The sequence below is a fragment of the Triplophysa rosa genome, linkage group LG6 (assembly GCF_024868665.1).
Source record: "Triplophysa rosa linkage group LG6, Trosa_1v2, whole genome shotgun sequence".
In the NCBI taxonomy this organism is placed as follows: domain Eukaryota; kingdom Metazoa; phylum Chordata; class Actinopteri; order Cypriniformes; family Nemacheilidae; genus Triplophysa; species Triplophysa rosa.
The window spans coordinates 25,905,533-25,924,457 of NC_079895.1; the positions used below are offsets into that span (position 1 = coordinate 25,905,533).

At 37.9% G+C, this 18,925-nt stretch overlaps 1 protein-coding gene across 2 annotated transcripts in view; it reads left to right on the forward strand.

The window, feature by feature from the left end:
• Positions 1-18,159, forward strand: part of ubr3 (ubiquitin protein ligase E3 component n-recognin 3) — a 49,144-nt gene extending 30,985 nt beyond the window's left edge. For both annotated transcript variants that reach the window (XM_057335730.1, XM_057335731.1), the window contains exons 30-39: positions 269-354; positions 5,096-5,201; positions 7,272-7,372; positions 9,219-9,343; positions 11,263-11,370; positions 11,730-11,855; positions 11,939-12,115; positions 14,199-14,408; positions 14,497-14,636; positions 15,493-18,159. In XM_057335730.1, coding sequence (XP_057191713.1) covers positions 269-354; positions 5,096-5,201; positions 7,272-7,372; positions 9,219-9,343; positions 11,263-11,370; positions 11,730-11,855; positions 11,939-12,115; positions 14,199-14,408; positions 14,497-14,636; positions 15,493-15,610 — 1,297 coding nt within the window. In that variant the 3' untranslated portion in view covers positions 15,611-18,159. The remainder of the gene's footprint in view (positions 1-268; positions 355-5,095; positions 5,202-7,271; positions 7,373-9,218; positions 9,344-11,262; positions 11,371-11,729; positions 11,856-11,938; positions 12,116-14,198; positions 14,409-14,496; positions 14,637-15,492) is intronic.
• Positions 18,160-18,925: the final 766 nt, after the last annotated feature.

The window sequence follows — 18,925 nt, forward strand, 5'->3', positions numbered from 1 at the left end:
TCTTTCTTTCTTCTTTCTTTCCTTCCATCTTTCTTTCTTTCCTTCCATCTTTCCATCTTTCTTTCTTTCCTTCCATCTTTGTTTAGTCTGTTAACTTCATCTTGATAGTTTAGTGTTTGCAGGATGTCCACCTGCCCTTCTCTGCAGCATCTTTAGTTCTGTCCACTGATCTATATAAATGACTGGATTGCGCCTAGAGCGCAACCAACGTAACCATGTTTGTTTATTTCTGCTCTGAAAGTACATAAATGTTCTTACTCTGTCACAGGACAAATCTGGAGTTAGAGCTGGTTCATCGTGGGGGGAATCTGTGCAGCGGAGGGGCGAGTGCTGCCGCCAAACGCTCCTGTCTCAGTGAGTCTCTCACACGCGCACACACATAGAGATGTAACGGTATGAAAATTTCAGATCACGATTATAGTGAACAACAACGTTATCACGGTTGTCGCGGTTATCACGAATTTCATATTCTGGAAATGTCAAAAAAGTACTGATGTAAACCAAATTTTATATTGAGTTTACCTGTAAATGTACTTTTGTTTGATCTACATCAAATAAATAACATTAATATTAGTCATGGCACGTTCCTAGTTCAGATTAAACACAACCTTAAGTGAGTAAATCAGATTTTCATATAAACACAACACAATTCAGCAAATCTTCTGTCTGCGCGTGTTGTGAGAAATTGGTTGTACTTTAGGACCCAGGAGAAAGCGGCATGACATCTGCGCTCATAGCAGAAGAAACAAGCTAAATGGAGTTTCAAACTCATCACATGATTATTTAATAGAAAATGAATAGAAATGATATGATATAAGAAATATGAAGTAAACGTGTGTCAGTATATCTAAATTTCCATAAATGTGCACATTTTTGGACTAGTCCTAATTAGTGAAGCACTGTAATAAATAGGTGTGTCTCGCGTTATTTTGTTCAATACTCATGACTCCTGATTTACTCTCCTGACATAACCCATGTTTCATGTTGCATCTACGTTATACTCTTGATAACTTTGTTTGATGATGGACAGGGTTTTTCAAGCCGCAACACTGGTACGGTTTAACGGTAATTAAAATATGACGCGGTAATACTAACTGTTAGACGTTATTATCACGGTAAGCCATTAAACCGGTAATCGATACATCCCTACACACACACACACTATATACTGTCCACTTCATACGTGTACATGTACATTTGAAATTGTCCATTCACTTTTATTTAAATAACATTTAATATTTAAATAACATCTGATCCCTGCAATAAATTAGACGGTTAGAAGTTTTATTTAACTGTTATTTAATTTTTTTGTCTTAATTTACTTTTAAAATGGTTTATTCAATGCATGTTTATAATGTCTGGTAATACGTTAATAAAAAAAAGATTCATTTATTTGTATTATGTTCAGATTAATTAACTGATAAACACACCTACTCTAAGATTTTTGGTTGAAATTTGTAAGTTTTGAAATGCAGGTCATGATCAGTCACGTGCACTCGCTGGGTTTAAATGGGTGTTGATGTGCACGTGTGGTGTGTGCGATGGCTCTCCAGGCTTTCAGAAATTCCCATCACACAAATGATTTCACACGCCAGCAATGCAGCCATTTTCTGAGCTGCATTAAATGCGTGTCCACAGAGACCGGCAGATTTACTCAGTCGCAGTACATTAGACATCAGCTTCCCACAAGAACAAAAAATAGCAAGTATGGAGGAATAGAAAATTGATGTTTGGGGAAGAAATACAGTGAGATCAATACATTATTATACCATTATCCCTCCACTTTCAATCCTGCAAAAGGATTCAGTGGTAATTTAGTTTTTCTTAAGTCATGCTCCCTCATTCGGTTACTTTTTTCTTCTCTTTAAACGTCCTCTTATTATGATTGGTAACCTCGTAGGATGACTCAACAGATGTGTATGTGTAGATGAGGGTGTTTTCTATGATGTGGGTTTGTTAAATGCAGATGTTGTAGAACAGACAGCTCCTGCAGGGCTCACATCCATGTGATCCTTGCGCTTGGATGTTTTGGAGGATTGTTGGGCGGTTGGTCGCTGGCCCAAGTCATAAGAGCCAACCTTAAAGTATCTACGTTTACTAGTTCACTACGTAAAAATAACTTTCTTTATTTAACCTGTTTGGAATATCTAGTCATCCCATGATCGTATTACAAACGGTGTTTGAAATGCTTGTCTTGAAGAATCCATTTCAGTCCGCTGTCAGTGTTTCTCTCTTTCGCATTCTCTTTTCTCTCTCTCTCTGTCTCTTTCTTGTTCTCTCTCTTTCCGTCTCTCTCTCATATGTGTGATTGATGGCGTGTGGGGAGAGCATGAACACTACAATCACAGGTGGGTGGAGAATGAAGATCAATATCAGGTTGAGAGAGATGGAGTGTGTGAGGATGGAGCGACCGTTAGAAAGAGAGCGATTGGAGAAATCTCTATTCCAGCTGCCAGTCTACATGATGAAGTGTTTGATAATCTCTGATGAATAAAAACCGAGAATGAGGTATTGACTTGAATGTCTGGAGACCCCCTAACCCAAGTGTTCTCAACCTTTTTGACTCCAAGACCCCCTACTGCATTCAACAATATTCAAAGACCCCCCTCCCCTTTTACGAAAACTCAAAGTTTCTACCCAATAAAGTATTTCAGAGCTTTATATTAACCCGAAAAGTGGTTATTCAATATAGAAATTTCTTGATTTTTAGTTGTTTTAAAAAGTATTTCAATGCTCAATTTGTCTAATTTTAAATTATTAGTCATCCTGAGGGCCCCCCTTGAAGTCAGCTGGGGCCCCCTTGTGGGCTACGGCCCCCCTGTTGAGAACCACTGCCCTAACCCCCTCACACTTTCACTTGCAATTATTGAGGGGCTTACACACAGGCCACGTTCCTGACCCGCTAGACAGAGACCAGTTCAACGGGACAGAATATTGAGGTGTCCAGACTGCCCCTCAGCTGTTTCTCATCGACCCGTCATTTTTAAACCGACTTTGGTTAACTATACATTTATACGCTATATAAAACAGTCGCAGGTGTAAGATACTGTAAGAACAGAAAGAAAAATGCAACTAAATGCTAAAACCTGGTTGCATAGATTATTATTATTAGGGACATTTTTTAACCAATATGTTAGAGAACTTTGAATGAGAGATACGGGTGAATTTTGACCAGTCTTTCCTATAGTCACCTACAGATGGCTCTGTTGCTCTGTGTTTGTGACAGGTGTTTATCGCTGGTTATATTGCTCAATCTGGCATATTGTCTGCTTTACGTTGTCACGTGATGCGTGTTATTTTATGTAAGTGATGATGTACAAGCAGCCGGTTGTTATTGCAGAAATAAGCCCCCACAGTGACACTGAAGGGGCTTATTTCGCGATAACAGCCGGCTGCTTGTACATTATGTCGCTTATTACACGGCTACTTGCCACATGAGAAAAAAATAGACATGAAATGTGAATTTGAAATATTTGATTAGCTCATTTTTACCGAATGCAGACCTTCCGTGAGGAAAAGAAGTTTACTTTAGGATTTAAGGTAAGAAACGACATTCAAATGTCACGAACAGGCAATTTGGTTTAATCATTTGTAAGTATAATTTCATATATGTTATTAAAAGACATATTTATATTTAATTTGTCAAAAAAACCTGTCAAAATGATTTGCTGCCATAATAGTTATGAGAGGTTGTTATCTGGGAATAACGAACCTGCAAATCGTGACTGGCCAATCAGAATCAAGCATTCCAACGAGCCGTGTAATTGGCATGTTTAATTCAGCGTTTCAGTGGGCATGTTTATTTTAGTGATTCAGTGACTAAGTCCCTTAGATAACCCACCTTGATGGCCATCTAGGAAACACAGAAAAGATCTGTTGGGACCAAAGATTTTAAACTAAGAGGCTGTGCCATCTGAGTGTAGTCATAATATAGTCTGAACGGTGATTTCACATTATTTTCACATTACAAATGTATTTCATAAAATGGTTACCATGTGATACAAATATATAAAATGTTTATAAAATATATATATATTTTTTAATTAAATCAATTAAAGCCAACATTTTATTAGAGTGACTAGTCCTAGACGTACAAACTATACTAGGTAGCTCTGTGAAGAGGTCCCAGCTATACTGTCTATTGTCCAATCAGCATCCAGAATTAGAATTCAATGAGTTTCTACCATACTAACTAGGGATGTAACGATTCACCGTGAGCCGGTTGAAAATCGGTTATAATGAGTGACGATTCAATTCGGTTGAGGCTTGAACTGAATCGCAATACATTCTTTGAACAGCAGGGGCCGCTATTTTCACTGCAAACCTAAACGTGGATGCTGATATTTCTTAAATGCAAAAAAATCCAAGAAAAGCACAGACCGTATTAGTTTGTTTATATTATAGAGACTTTTTCTATTATTAATTTGTTTTAAAATCGCAGTTTACTTTTGTTATTTGAAATAAAACATTATTTTATTATGCAAAGAAACGTAAAGCATTTAAGAAATAATGCAAGGGAAGTTGTTCATTTCTAATTTGTTTCAACTCATTTTTTAAAAATAAATCGTGAGTAAATCGTGAATAAATCGCATCGTGAGATCAGAATCGTGAATCGCATCGCATCATGAGCTGAGTGAATCGTTACATCCCTAATACTAACTAAAATCAATGCCAGTGGTATCATCGTTCTTGTTCTGCGCACTGTAGGAATTGGAGGTATGCTCATCCACACATAATGTTTTGGAATATATAAAGTGTAATAAAAGCGGGTTTGGAGGAATGCCTCTTATTGAGTAGTGATCTGTCAGCTCTGTTCCCTGAAAAAACCATGTGCTCTGTCGGCTGAGCTGAAGCTGCAGGTTCCTGAAATGTTTCATTGAGTTTGAAAGTCCTGCAGGTGTGAGTTTACGAGCTGCAGGTAGGGGGCAGCAGTGATCCACAGCTGCTCATCTGGAGTCTGCATGTGCGTGCATTTAGCAGGGACAGGTTTTTGTTGGGACACACAAATGTCTTCGTACACGCCAGAAGGCTTTACACAAACTCGACTCCATCATGTTGCACGCAATTAAAGCATGGCTGGTTTTGTGTGTTTCAGATCAATTGTTTCACGTGTTGGCCATGCACATGCGTCTCTACAGCATAGACTCTGCATATAACCCCTGGACCCGTCTCACGCAGAGCACGCCGAGCCGAGAGCCCGAGTGAGTATGACCACAAACCCGCACAACAGTGTTTCCTTCATCTACGCTGTACCAGAGCATGAAACCAATTATAATTCACCTGAGCTGCAAGATTAGAGAGAATGTTTGTGTGAATTTTGTGTTTTTCTCTCATCACACTTAAAGACAATAAATAGACAATGGGTCTTGGTTGTATAAATAATGTATACATCTTTTTGGACCAGTGTGTTATAGGATGAACAGTTCATACACTCTTTACTCTTTTTTTGTGTTTTTAAGAGAGTAAGGAAACACTTCCGATGTACCGGAAAAGTTGGCTCTCACACAATACACATTTACAAAATGTATAATAAAATGCAAGTATTTAGGCTAAAATATATACAAAATGTATTGTTTTTCTTTGTTGACTCTAATATTCTTGCTGTTTTCATCAGTCTGAACGGAATATCTTGGCAGTGAGAGAGAGATTTGTGCAGATGGGGTTTCCATAGATACCAATAAGCGCTGCATCTGGCTGATGATGACGTGCATCCGTACATTTCACGAGTGCTGCGGTTTATTTTGAGGGTTTAATGGCTGTGTGGGGGTTACTGCTGACTGTGTCCCCTGTTTAAAAAGCACTTAACACTCTTCTGCTGGTTAAATGGCCTCATTTCTGAGGTTAGAGCAGTAACAGGGCTTTCACCTGTATGTCTCTCTGGACCAGACTCGGACTCAGATTATGAATACCTTGTTAGGGGCTTTTGAAGGAAACTCTGTCACTGGAACCTTCAGGCACTTTAGCTGAGCTATTTATAGTGCCAGTAAAATAAAAGCACTGCCGTCCCTGTTTCTGCCTGCCTGAAATCACTCATCAAACACCAAATCATCTGTTTTTCTGTTATCGGGTTGTAGGTTACATAGAGTGGCCCAAGAAACGCAAACATTTAGGCCACATTAATATGAATGTCATAAGACTACAACATATAACATTTTAGTTATGACTTCTGTCGCTTTTCATGGATGTTTGATGCCTGTTTCCCTCAGGTTTCTGTTTTTAATGTAGTGACATGTTTTAGTATTTCAATAGTTTAGTGCAGTGGTTCTCAAACTGGGGGCCGGGTCCCCCTGGGGGACCCCAAGATGGAACCAAGGGGGCCACGGGTTTTGTGGCATTTTATGAAATATAGAAATTTATGCTAAATTTTATGCAATCAAACATAAGACCACCAACTGAAACAACTGATGTTCCAGCATTGTATAACTGATTATGTTTTTGGTTTAATTATGGATATTTTTTCACCTTTAATAGATGAATGTGGTTTTGGTGGGAATTTTCTCTCTAACTGCCCACCTACTGTTAGTTATGTAGTGCATTGGTTCTCAAACTGTGGGCCGTGGCCCCCTGGGAGGGACCCAAGATAGATCCGGGGGCCACAGGTTTTGTGGCATTTTATGAAATGTCTAAATGTATCCTAAATTTTATGCAATCAAACATATACCACCAACCAAAACAACTGATGTTCCAGCATTGTATAACTGAATATGTTTTTGGTTTAATTAAAACTCCAAGTTTAAGATTGTAAGTCTTTATTTGGGGGCCACAAAGCAATGCACCCTACACAAAGGGGTCCTTGCAACGAAACACTTTGAGAACCACTGATGAAGTGCACTTGGTCAATGCTATTAAAAGAGCTTTTTGCCTCTTTTAGTCCAGACCTCTAACGTCTCTCTCCCACAAGTACTCAACTAATTAGCTTCTAAATAAATGCATATCTGCTAAATGGATATTTTTTCACCTTTAATAGATGAATGTGGTTTAGGTGGGAGTTTTCTCTCTAACTGCCCACCTACTGCACATTAACGGTATAATATTTTTGGAGGCACATCTCGCCGACCACTGTGATCTTTGTTCCCGTTTTCTTTTCAATTATTAATGATCTTCGTACAATTATTACCACCTGTGAGGTGTTGTGCGGACCCGTACTTGTGCTCACGTGTTTGTGGGATTTTGTTACATTTATAGCGATTATTCAGCCATACAAAAGTGTGTTCGTGTGTTTCTGCACACATGATGGTGTTTAACATAACTGTGTGGGATTTTGTGTGCAGATTCTGCGATGAAGAGCATCCAGAGGTGCCCATGCTCTTCAGAGACGTACCATCCCTCCTCATCATCTTCATCCTCACCATGCCTCACCCTTTACGCAAAGGTAACACACACAGACACAGTACACCGTTATGACACACTAGAATAATCAGACACTTATATTAAATAGATTGATTTTGTTTAAAATGACATAAGACATAAAAAATGAGTGTCATTTGCTGAAATATGTATTTTGACCGTCCTTTTGTGTATGTGACATTTCTGTATCAGTTTGTCGTGCGAGAATGCTATTTTGTATTTTATCAAGCACCATAGTGCTTAAGCGGAGGCCATGTAGATTTAAGTTGGCAAAAGGGGGCGTGTCTTTTTCGGTGGCCAAGTCTGATGTAAATTGCTCATTTATTAGTGCCCATTTACACGCTTTAATGTCTTGATTGCCGAAATGCCAAAAATATTTTGCATGAGCTTGCATTTCCATCACCAGTATTCGCATGTGTTAGCGATGTTCATTTCGGTTAATTTTCCTAACCGACAATCGTTATCCGAACATTAACCGTTAACTGATAAGATTTAAATATTAAATTAAATATTTATATATCCAAATCTTGCTAGTTTCTATTGTCGGTTAATGGTTAAACGGTCAAAATTAACATCCCTAGCATGTGTAGAAATAAATCAATGGATCAAAAAGTGTGGTGCGGTTAACTGAGATTGCGCATGTGTGTTTGAAAGGGTAGCCTCGCACACAACCTTGAACACAGTCATCTGCACAAGGCCAACCAACAGAAACCACACGAGAGCAAGTGACCATGATGCACTTTAAAAACCCCTCTCGCTTTGTCCCACATTTCTCTCGCGTCATTTTTCTCCTCCTTCACGTGCGTGTGGTCATAGATGGGCTGTGAGTGTCACTCAGCGATCACTGATCATTGATCAGCTCTCAAATAAGCACCACGTGTGCAGTCAGTGTGCGAGCGGAGGATTGATCTGAGCCCATCCGCCTGAAGACACATGACAGTAGAGCTGGTGCGCGTGTCATAAAGACAATGGTGTGTGTGAGGAATGTTAATGGAGTGTCATTGTGTGTCTGTGTCTTCCTGTTAACACAACCTGTCCTGCCACCTGCTACACACACACACAGGGCTAAATACCCCCTTCTTAAAAAAACACTCGTCCTCTATTCCCATTCACAAAAGTCACATGATTGGTTTCTGTGTCTTGACAAAGGACCCATGGATCTTGGGTGCTTGAGGTTTTTATTCATAGACTTCAGAGTAGCTGGCGTATTTGTTGTGAATAAAACAAAATATTGTTAGAAACAATACCATTCAATGTTTCTTAATATCTTAAGGTCTCTGAGAACATACTTTTCTGTATGTTTTCTGTTTTTCTGTGTTTTATGAAAAATCAGTATTATGTTGGCTATATGATAAATGGCCATTAAACCATAAAATTTACCCAATTTATAGCTATTTTATCATCTTAAAACATATCCATGAAATATATGCAAACAAAATATACAAATGAAATAAAAGAATAATAAAATTCATGCACAATAACATTTTCATTTAAATCAACATTTAATGTGTGTTTATTAATTTAATAAATAAGGTTAGTACTTGTGTAATACGCAGGGTAATGCAGTCTTATATTACAGTATGTTAACAACCAGCTGACTGGACATTTCTATCCCTCAAAGCCTCATTTTCATTTAAGTCAATTTAAATATGACACACTTCATCTCTTTTATGACGCTGCTAGTATAGCAGAGGCTGAAGGAGTTGATTTGTTGAAAACCTGGGGCTGTGATATTATTGGATGAGATTGCGTTTCCCTGACCATGGTTACATCTGCAGAAATGTATTGTCATCCATTGGAAGACTTGGAAATACTTTTTTTATTGCTGGTGTTGATAACATGCTGTGTGTGTGTTTTGTGTTTGTGTGTAGAGCACTTCACTTGTGTAGTGAAGGTGTTGTACAGTCTGCAGTACACACAGGCTGTGGTTGCACTGTCTATCAGATTCAGCCGAGAGGAGAGACGCGCCTGGAGCAACGCTGGAGCTGCCAAAAAGGTCAAACTAATGTCAAATCCAAAGCCATGTTGGGTCATTCTCACGAAACCACCGAAACATCATGGCAGTAAAGATTTCTATTATAAAATAATATAGATATAATTTGGTTACACACAAAAATGATCATAATAATCATTACCCTGCACAAAGCATAATTTAACAGGAGTTAATTATTTATGTATTTTATTGCCTTTTCTGCTTAAAATTCTCATTACGGCAATGCATCCCGAATTGTCTGAGTGCATATTTTGCCATTTAAACAGAGTAAAATAAAAATATTCTAAAAAAAACAATTCTGGATCTTCTCGAATGACGACAAAAAAATAATTGACACAATGTTCTTGTATAATGAAAATGAATAGGGATTAAAAGAAGTTTCCATGACTGATTTTCTCAACCTCCGTAACATTTTTAAAGGACTGTTTACACACAGGGCTGAACGATTATGAAAAATAATCCAATTGTGATCTTTTTTTACCAATATTGCGATTGCGATTTAATATGTGTTCAAGCACCTTGGCCCGTTTTCACAGACAAGGCTTAAGACTAGTCCTAGACTAAATGAATGTGTGACCTGTCTTAACTGAATATAACTTGACCAGAAATATCTTCAGATATATCAGTGCCATTGTTTTGTCTCGAGATGCACAACAGTAGTGTATTCTTCTGAGGCATTTTTATAAAAGCAACATAAATATCTTAATTCAACTAAGGCATAGTCCTGGCTTAAGATAAACCGTGTCTGTGAAACCGGGCCCTTCTGTATTATTTAATAAAGAAAATCAATAAATCATGGTAACCAAAGCAATATTAGACAGATTAACCATAAACTATAGGCCAGTGTTAAGATGTTATTAGTTGATGCATAAATTGATTGACATATTTTTATAGAATTACCTCAATCATACTAGTATATTGAATGATCTGTTAAATTTTTAGCCATGTAAACATGATATAAAGCACTGACAAATAAGCTGTAACATGAAAGGCATTAATCACAGAAACTAAAGTACATCAATATAAAACAAAATTGTGGCTTTACCAATTTTGGAATGGAATTTACAAATCACATATCCAGTCAACCAGCGAAGCAACTTACTTGGCTTGTTTAACTTTACGACCCTACCTACCAAATACATTTTCATTTATGCATTTGGCAGACGCTTTTATCCAAAGTGACTTGCATTGCATTACACTATACATTTGCTTTTAAGTGTGTGCAATCCCTGGGATCGAAACCATGACCTTGGTGTTGCTAATGCCATGCTCTAACCTCTGAGCTACAGGAAATACAGTCTTAACCAATCAAAAAGCTCTCTCGGGCATGCTTTACGTGCCATTCACCTTTTGCGCGCGCATATTCGTTATTTTCAAATAGGGAGCGACGCGGTCGCGATGCGCATGCGGTGCGACGCTCCCGTTTTTCCAGGCGCATCGAGATGAAATATTTCAACTTTTCAGAATACCGCATGAGAAAGCAGTGCGGCACGCGTTTTCCGTGCGGTTTTAGACGCAAAATGTGAATCGCCCCTTAGCCTGTCAGCACAGAGATGCGGACTGCTACTCAGTCCTTTATTTTTAAAATACTGAGCAGAGTCGTCTTTAGATTAGCCAGAATTTTCGGGATAAATCTCAAAATGTGTGATAACGGTGATGTGTAGCAGTCACAAAGGCAGAACATTGGTCATTATAACCGAGGCATTCCTTGCTACAGAAGAGTGTGACATTAGCAATGGCTCTGTACTCCATTAAAGGTCTATTTTTAACGCCAAGTGGCTTTGTGGGAAATAAATTGACTAATAAAGATGTTTCACGTCATTAGCCAGATTGCTTTCATTTCGCATTATAGCGCCATCTGCAATGCTGCTAGTCTAGAGTGTTTTTTCTTTGGTTTATTTCTGCTGTTCTTTCATACACAGAACACGCCAAACTCCGACAAGTCATGGGAGGCGCTTCTGGCTCATGTGATCTCTGAGCTGACCAAGGCCAAAGATGTCTATGACACCAACTCTGAGGATTCATCTGTGGTGAGTCAGTTACTACATCTAGCGTAAGAACCTGTACAGATGTATTCTTTGAAAACTTGAGGAACGGGTTAATCAATGGAAACCCGACTGGTTGTGTTTTCTCAGGACACATTATAGCAATGAAACGGCTAAAAGGTTTCACAAAATACGTATTCAGTATATGGATTGTTGCATTGCTAGATGCTGATTGGTCAGTATGTCATTCCAGATATGCGTATACTCCCAATCGCCATAGCTAATGTTGTCATTATGCATTATAAGATTTTCTGTGATAAAACTTTGGACGTGGCCAGTAAGTAGGTTATGAGAGCTTTATTAACAGGAAATGAAGATGTATTAATGATGTGTTCTCTCTGTAGTTGAGCTCCAGTGTGTGGTCTCCTCAGTCTATTGAGTTCAGTCTTCAGAAGATCTGTCTGCCGTTCCTACGGCTGTCCTGCTTACTGCAACACCATCTGTATGGAGACAGCTTACCCGGCTGCCCGGTACACACACACAAATACACACGCACACACAGTCGTGATGCGTTCAGCATGCATCACAGACTAACCGTTGTCACCCATCACAGGTGGATGAAGAGTTTTCTCTGCTCGCTGGATGTCTGGGTTTGCTTGGTTCTGGTCAGTCCGCTGGGCCCTTGAGCAGTGCTGCTGGTCTGAAGTGGAACATCAATGCTTTCGATATGATCTCACAGTGGTGTTCAGAGGTCATGGGTCTCTCTGATACGCCCGCCCAGCAATCTGTGGTCAGTCTTTGTTGTGTCGACTACACTGTAGGTCAGTGTTTCTCAACTGGTGGGTCGCGGAGTGTACAGTCGAAGAAACAACGACAAAAACGTAATTCTAAATGTTTTTCTGATGCGAGACTTTTATTTTGAAAGACGTGCGTGAAGGCTGTTGGCAGATGCCTGAGCAAGTGAGCGCTCGCTGTCCCAATTTAATAGGTACGTCCCAAATCGCGCACTTATGCACTATTCTACGCCATTTTGTAGTATAAATAGTGCGAGTATTAAGTTCACATTGAAAATTCTCAAAAAAGAACCGAAAATATGAAGTGTGGATATTTGGACACTTCACGCACTCAACGGTCGCAGTTTCGCTTACGTAGCGGAAGGGAGGCGGGGCTATCAGACGCTGCTCGGGCAAAACTCTTCTGCAGAGTGATAACGCTTCAATCTGATGATGACTAAAGTAATGCTGGGCAAAACAGATGAAAACTACACTCAACTTAATTAAATTAAGGAAAACTTTTCCACAAAATCTAATTTGTTTGAAACGATTCTTTATAATCTTGTTGTGTGAACTTGATTTTTTTAGTAGTCTTGATTAAATTAATTTGTGTCATACACATGCATATTTTACATGAAACCAATGTAAAAACCCAATTTTATTGATTAGATTATTTAATGAAAGCACTCAAGAACATTTTTTTATATTATACATTTTTAACATTAATTAGACATTATTTAATTTAACTTCAATAATAACATACTCGACAGAAATGCAAATAAAGGATTGTAACCGCCCACGACCTAACCAAAGGCAACGCTTTCCTGAACAATGATAACCACAAAACTCAAAAATATAACAACCTCTTCAAAACCTTAAAGATAAATGAACGTCAAACACTAAGAAGTGTTTCTTTTGACTGAAAAATGCATAAAATAACGCTTATTTAAGAAAATAACTCTCAAAATGCAGTTATACGCAAAGCATGCTGGGAAATATAAGTCCTCTGCCCAATTGTAACTGTTTTATGTTAACACAACACAACTCCTTTGTTGTCCCAACATGAATGGATTCAGTTATATGACTAAACATAAAAAAAATCATGTTGTGACCAAATTTTCCAAAAGTTGTGTTGATTTAACTTAAGGAAGTTAAGTAAATTGAACAAGCAGCATAAATCTTTTTTTTGAGTGTACATTTAATGTACAATGTACAAGTAGAGTTTTATTCACAAGCATTGTGCCGTGCGATTGACGTCATTTGCGCACGTCTGGGAAACCGATATACTTCCGCTTAGTATAAAACTGTTTAGTATTCCATTTGGGAAGATACTACCCTTCTAAAATCCATACACTACATAGTTGAGTGTCATTATTCTATCGTTATTTTCTTAACTTCTCATGAAATAAAAAGTCTTTCACTTCAGAAAAAACTTTAATATAAACTATACTTTAATAAAAATAAAGTACCTAAAAATCACATAACTGGTACTTCGTGTGTTAGCTGGGAAGGATTTACATTAGGTATGATATTCATATTCATCTTTCATTAACAGTTCATGTTAGTATTGTGTGTTCACCATAGTAACCCCAAAATACCATGTTATTTTCGCTTTGTGTTATGTTGTATATGTTTATATTACGGTGGCGATTCAAACCAACAATGTTATTAAACTAGATTGGGACTGCTGTTTAATAGCCTTAACTGTTCATTCCTCAGTATTAGTCATATTAGTCACAAATTCTTGTTAGTATTTGAGTACAAGTCACTCGTTTGACTACATATGATGTCATATATCCTAAAAGGTGGGTCGCGGCTTGATGACCATGGGAAAATGTGGGTCCCATGGCCAAACCAGTTGAGAACCACTGATGTAGTTTTATTTCCTATCCAGTGTTACTTTTGATATGTAACAATATTTGAAGAGTTTGGTTCCAAAATGAGATAACTCCATTTTTAAACTTAATAAAATAATAATAATAAGTTCTCATTCTGGAACCAAACTCTTCATTTAATGGTATTTTAAACCCAGCTGTGATCAGAAATGCTTTGTGGTGTCTCAGTTGTCACCGTCATGGCTAATAAAGACACTTTTTTCAGTCCCTCTTAGTTCAGGACCCTCAGTGGGTAGCCCCTCACCTCCTGCAGCTCCCAGACAACTACAACACCATCTTCCAGTACTACCACAGAAAATCCTGCAGCAGCTGCAATAAAACACCCAAAGACCCGGCGCTGTGTCTGGTGTGCGGCGCATTCGTCTGTCTGAAAGGTCACTGTTGTAAGCAGCAGGGGGTGTGTGAGTGTGTGCTGGTGAGCATCTCTCTTACACTACCAGCGTTGTGTTTCAACGACCGTCACCCTGATGGTGATGATAACTCTGTATGTTTTTAACCTCCAGCATTCCCAACACTGTGGAGCAGCGACGGGTATCTTTCTTCTGATAAACGCGTCGGTCATCATTATCATCCGCGGGCATCGCTTCTGTCTGTGGGGGTCTGTGTACCTGGACGCTCATGGAGAAGAGGATCGAGACTTGCGGTCAGTGTTGGGTGTAACTAGTTACTAAGTAATTAGTTACTGTAATTGAATTACTTTCCCCTTGAAAAAGTAAAGTAAGGGATTACTCCTATTTTTTCTGTAATTTAATTAGTTACTTCTGAAGTAATTAAAATCCGTGCTTTAATGTATAATTCTCACATTTGTAATACTTTGGTCAGGTAATAATTCTACCTTGTGTAGTTTTATATTATTTACTTGAATGAAATTAAAGAGCCGTTTCATGTCTTTCCTTGAATCACTTAACTAATCAAGGTTGATGTAGGATATAGAAAGTAATTAGTAATAAGTAACTAAATACTTTTTGGAGAGAGTAATTTGTCCAGTAATGTAATTACGCTATTAAATATGTAAATAGTAACTAGTAATTATTACTTTTTTAGAGTAACTTGCCCAACACTGCTTGCGGTACGCTCGCACACCTTTAGCAAACCTCTTTTAGCTCTGATGCGTTCAGGATAAACTCTAGAGGTTGTTCTGAACTGTAAGTAGCTATGTTAAACTGCTTTTTTATGCGTTTCATTTTGTCCAAATTTAAGGTAGCATTGCGTATATTCTTAACAGGGCAATCCCAGAATGCATTTCTGCTGAAAGAAAAGTAACGAGTAAATTGAATAGGGTAGATAATGGGGCAACTCGCTAGTATTTCGAAACGAAGCCTACGAAATTTATGTACGAAACATTAAAGCTGCAATCTGTACGGAAAGACGTGCATAAATCTGTATTTTATGTTTTAAACCGAAATGGCGATATAGAGGCAAGGATTCCATTTTTTTGGTTTGTTTTCGCAGAGAAAATGATTGATTCTGTGTCCTTTTCATATTCCTTTTGTCCACAGCCGAGGAAAGCCTCTGTATTTATGTGAAGAGAGATACAGAGTTCTGGAGCAGCAGTGGGTGTCGCACACCTTCGATCACATCAACAAGCGCTGGGGTCCCCATTACAATGGACTTTAATAAACGGCCCAGATCCCGAGGACAGGTCACACGATGTCAACACCAGCCTCTGTGATATCCTCTTCACAGTTCTGTCGTGTAATATAAAAAAAACATGCATCGAGTTGGTTTCTGCCATAGCCTGGGTTCATGTGAAGTTTAGTGTACAATCAAGCCTAATGACTAAGCGTGTGTGTGTGTGCGTGTGTATTTTTAAGTGATTTTCTGTGTGGATTTCAAAGGGGAGAGTTTTGTTTGTCGAAGCAAGCTCACCGTAGAAGCACAATGAGTGAGTCTTTGTTAATCCTGTTGGACACGTGAATGAAAAATGCTGGTCTGTAGTGTTTGGAAAACTGACGTTGTTTTTGAAGAGCGAAGCTTTTGGGGGGGAAACCTGACCAATATTTAACAAATCATGTACAGAAAGCAGAATTTATATCAAAACTTTGAAGGTACTAAGATTACTAAGAAAATATATTTACACTCTAGACCCCCCCCCCGCCCCCCATACGCCCTATGACCAGTGCAATGTGAAATTATATCATAATATTATTTGAGTTTCAGCACATCTCGTAAGATTAACTCTGGTAGAACTTTATATGCTGATGTGGGTCGATTACTGAAGCTAAGAGGGAGTCCGAAATATCAACAGATTCAAACAAGTTTAGTTACAGTACAGTCATCCTCAGGAATTTTACTTTATTTTTGGTTTGATATTTTAATATTTAAAAAGTGCTGCTATTCATTGTTAAGGAAAAAGTTAATTATATCTTTTTGTAAAACTTATTTTTACCATTTTCATTTTTTTCTAATGAAGTCTGTTGACGGTGGTTGACTGGTCTATTGAGTTCATTATAAAATCACAAAAAATCTGTGGCCATTTCCCTGCCTTCTTTCCCGACTCAACCTTATTTAAAGCTAATAACAAGGGAATATCGTGACATTTCGTTTGACTCATATTTTACCCCAAAATAAAAAAACATATTGCATAATGAAAATAAAACCTGTTTACATTGTACATTTTGTGACATGTCGTGCTATTTTCCCTTCCAATTTTTTATCATGGTATTGCTGTATCTGGACATTTTGTGATCATTTCTTATTCTCAAACTTTTTTTTCGATTATTCTTGCTGTCATTCAGTATTTTGTACTGTATAAGACTTTTTTGTATTATAGTCATTAAAGTTTAGGATGGGAAATGTTTAATTTCCATTAATGTCACATAAAAAAAGGTCCTTTTCCTTATGCAATAACTATTTTCTAATATCTAAACTTTTCGGGGATGAAATATGAACTGGACGTGTTCTTCATAGGTTTCATGATATTTACTTGCTATAGCCATTTGAAAACCTGTCACTTAAGGTTTTTGAGCCTTTCTTTATTGTAATTACATGGCAATGCCAAGACTTATTGTCATATGGTCATATAGAAGGCAGCGTTTGCTGTCTTACTGAGCTCATTAGAGAGCCCTACTTCACTCTTGTTTAGACGTTCACAGCTTTGAGACACAGCAGTTTTAAAGGCTGTCCTTTTGGGATTTATATATCTGCAGGCTTAGTGCCCAGTTGCAACAAACAATTTACATTTGTAAGTTAACAGTTTTTTTAAGGCTTTTTTCCTAAAATGTGTGCAGGAAATTATTCTCTAGCAATTTACAGACTGATAAGTAATCTCTTGTAAAGTTTAAGACATTATTTATGTGTTAATGTAATGGTATTTTTATGCACACATCACCCAGATATTGAATTTCTATTTGCAGTCTAGGGTTTTCCTGAGAAAGGGGTGTCACTTTAAAATCAGTCAGATTGTATGTTGTTGCTTTATTGCAAAATAAACAATGTTTTAATGTTATCAGTAAATAATATTAATAAAACAAGTTATTTGATTCTCTACACAAATAGCCTTAGAAGGCTAGTTTGGCAGTCTAATGTTGAAAAATGTGGTGTTCCTCAGAGCTCTGTCCTCGGACCATCGCTGATGTGTTACTTATAAATTACAGAGGGCATTATGCACATAATTTTAAAATGCATTAAATACCAACGTATACAGTCCCATGTTACAGCACACTTTTTATTTTTTGCAGCCCCTCTGACATCAGATCGATTAGTTTTCATTCTTGCCCAATTAAATGTTTAAATCCCTTTGAAAACACACACTGTCAGAAACTCACCAGAGCAGTGTGTTTGGTTTGTTGATCAGTTTGATTGGTAGGTATTGATTATCATTGTTGCAATCACATGGAGGGAGCTTGGTTTTTTTCATTGCACTTGAAGCTACTTCTCTTCATTTGTCTTGATTTCTTGCATGCTGCTGTTTTTTCCTGCCATTTTCTTTGAGCGTTCCTCTTTCTCTCCCCACCCACTTTGTATAGACAGGCAGATTTGCTAAGTGTGATGGGTTGATAATGCTGGTATCTCCTGCAGTGAATGCATGTCAGGCAGGCAGTAATACAGTACATTACTGTAGGTGCTGGTTCAGATTCTTTGATGTCATCTCTGAAATGGTGACTTTTAATGACATTTAATGCAAAATGTAACATATGTGAATAAAATATACAGATGCTCTGATATGTCTTGGTATTTGTGTGAGTTTCATTTTTGCAGTTCTGAACAAATATTGTTTCCTGAGAATGGTTTTGTCACTTGGTTTCCAAGACACTTTAAAAGATCTGTTTTTGTCTGTTCTGCAAAAGAAAGTCGTACCGGTTTAGAATGACAAGAGTGTGACTAAATGATAAAAAAAATGGTTGAACTATCCCTATAATAGCTGTTATGTTTTTTCTCATGAGGGTTAATTGTGATCGCCGGTCGGTTCTGGTCTAATTGTTTTGTAAGTTCTGTCTATGTTTATCCAGGCCGACTGGGAACAAAATGGCCTCATTCTGTAGTTACATTAGTTAACTGGGTTCTGGGAAAGAATATATTGCTTTTCAAATTTCATTTCTGCTATCTTATGATTGTTCACATATATAAAGAAACATGCACTGCACTACATCCAGCAGTGTTTGGTAGATGGGTCATGACTCACTAATGGTTTAATCTTTAAATGTTGTGGTGATGCAGGCCAGAAACCAAACCCGTCCTGTTTGTGCGCTCAATGGAAAGTGGGTTACCAACACAATAGATGACACCCTGACCACTACACCGCCTGCATTTTATATGACGCCATAGTTTAAACTGGACAGTGTTTGTTTATCCAAAATACGCTTTGTTATGGACACAGTGAATGATGCTACGTGTTTTGATGTGCAGTAGGTATCAGAATTTATCATCATTCTCCGTAGAATTTATTACTAGATAGTGTTCGAGCTATAGACTAGTTTGCTAGTTAGTATT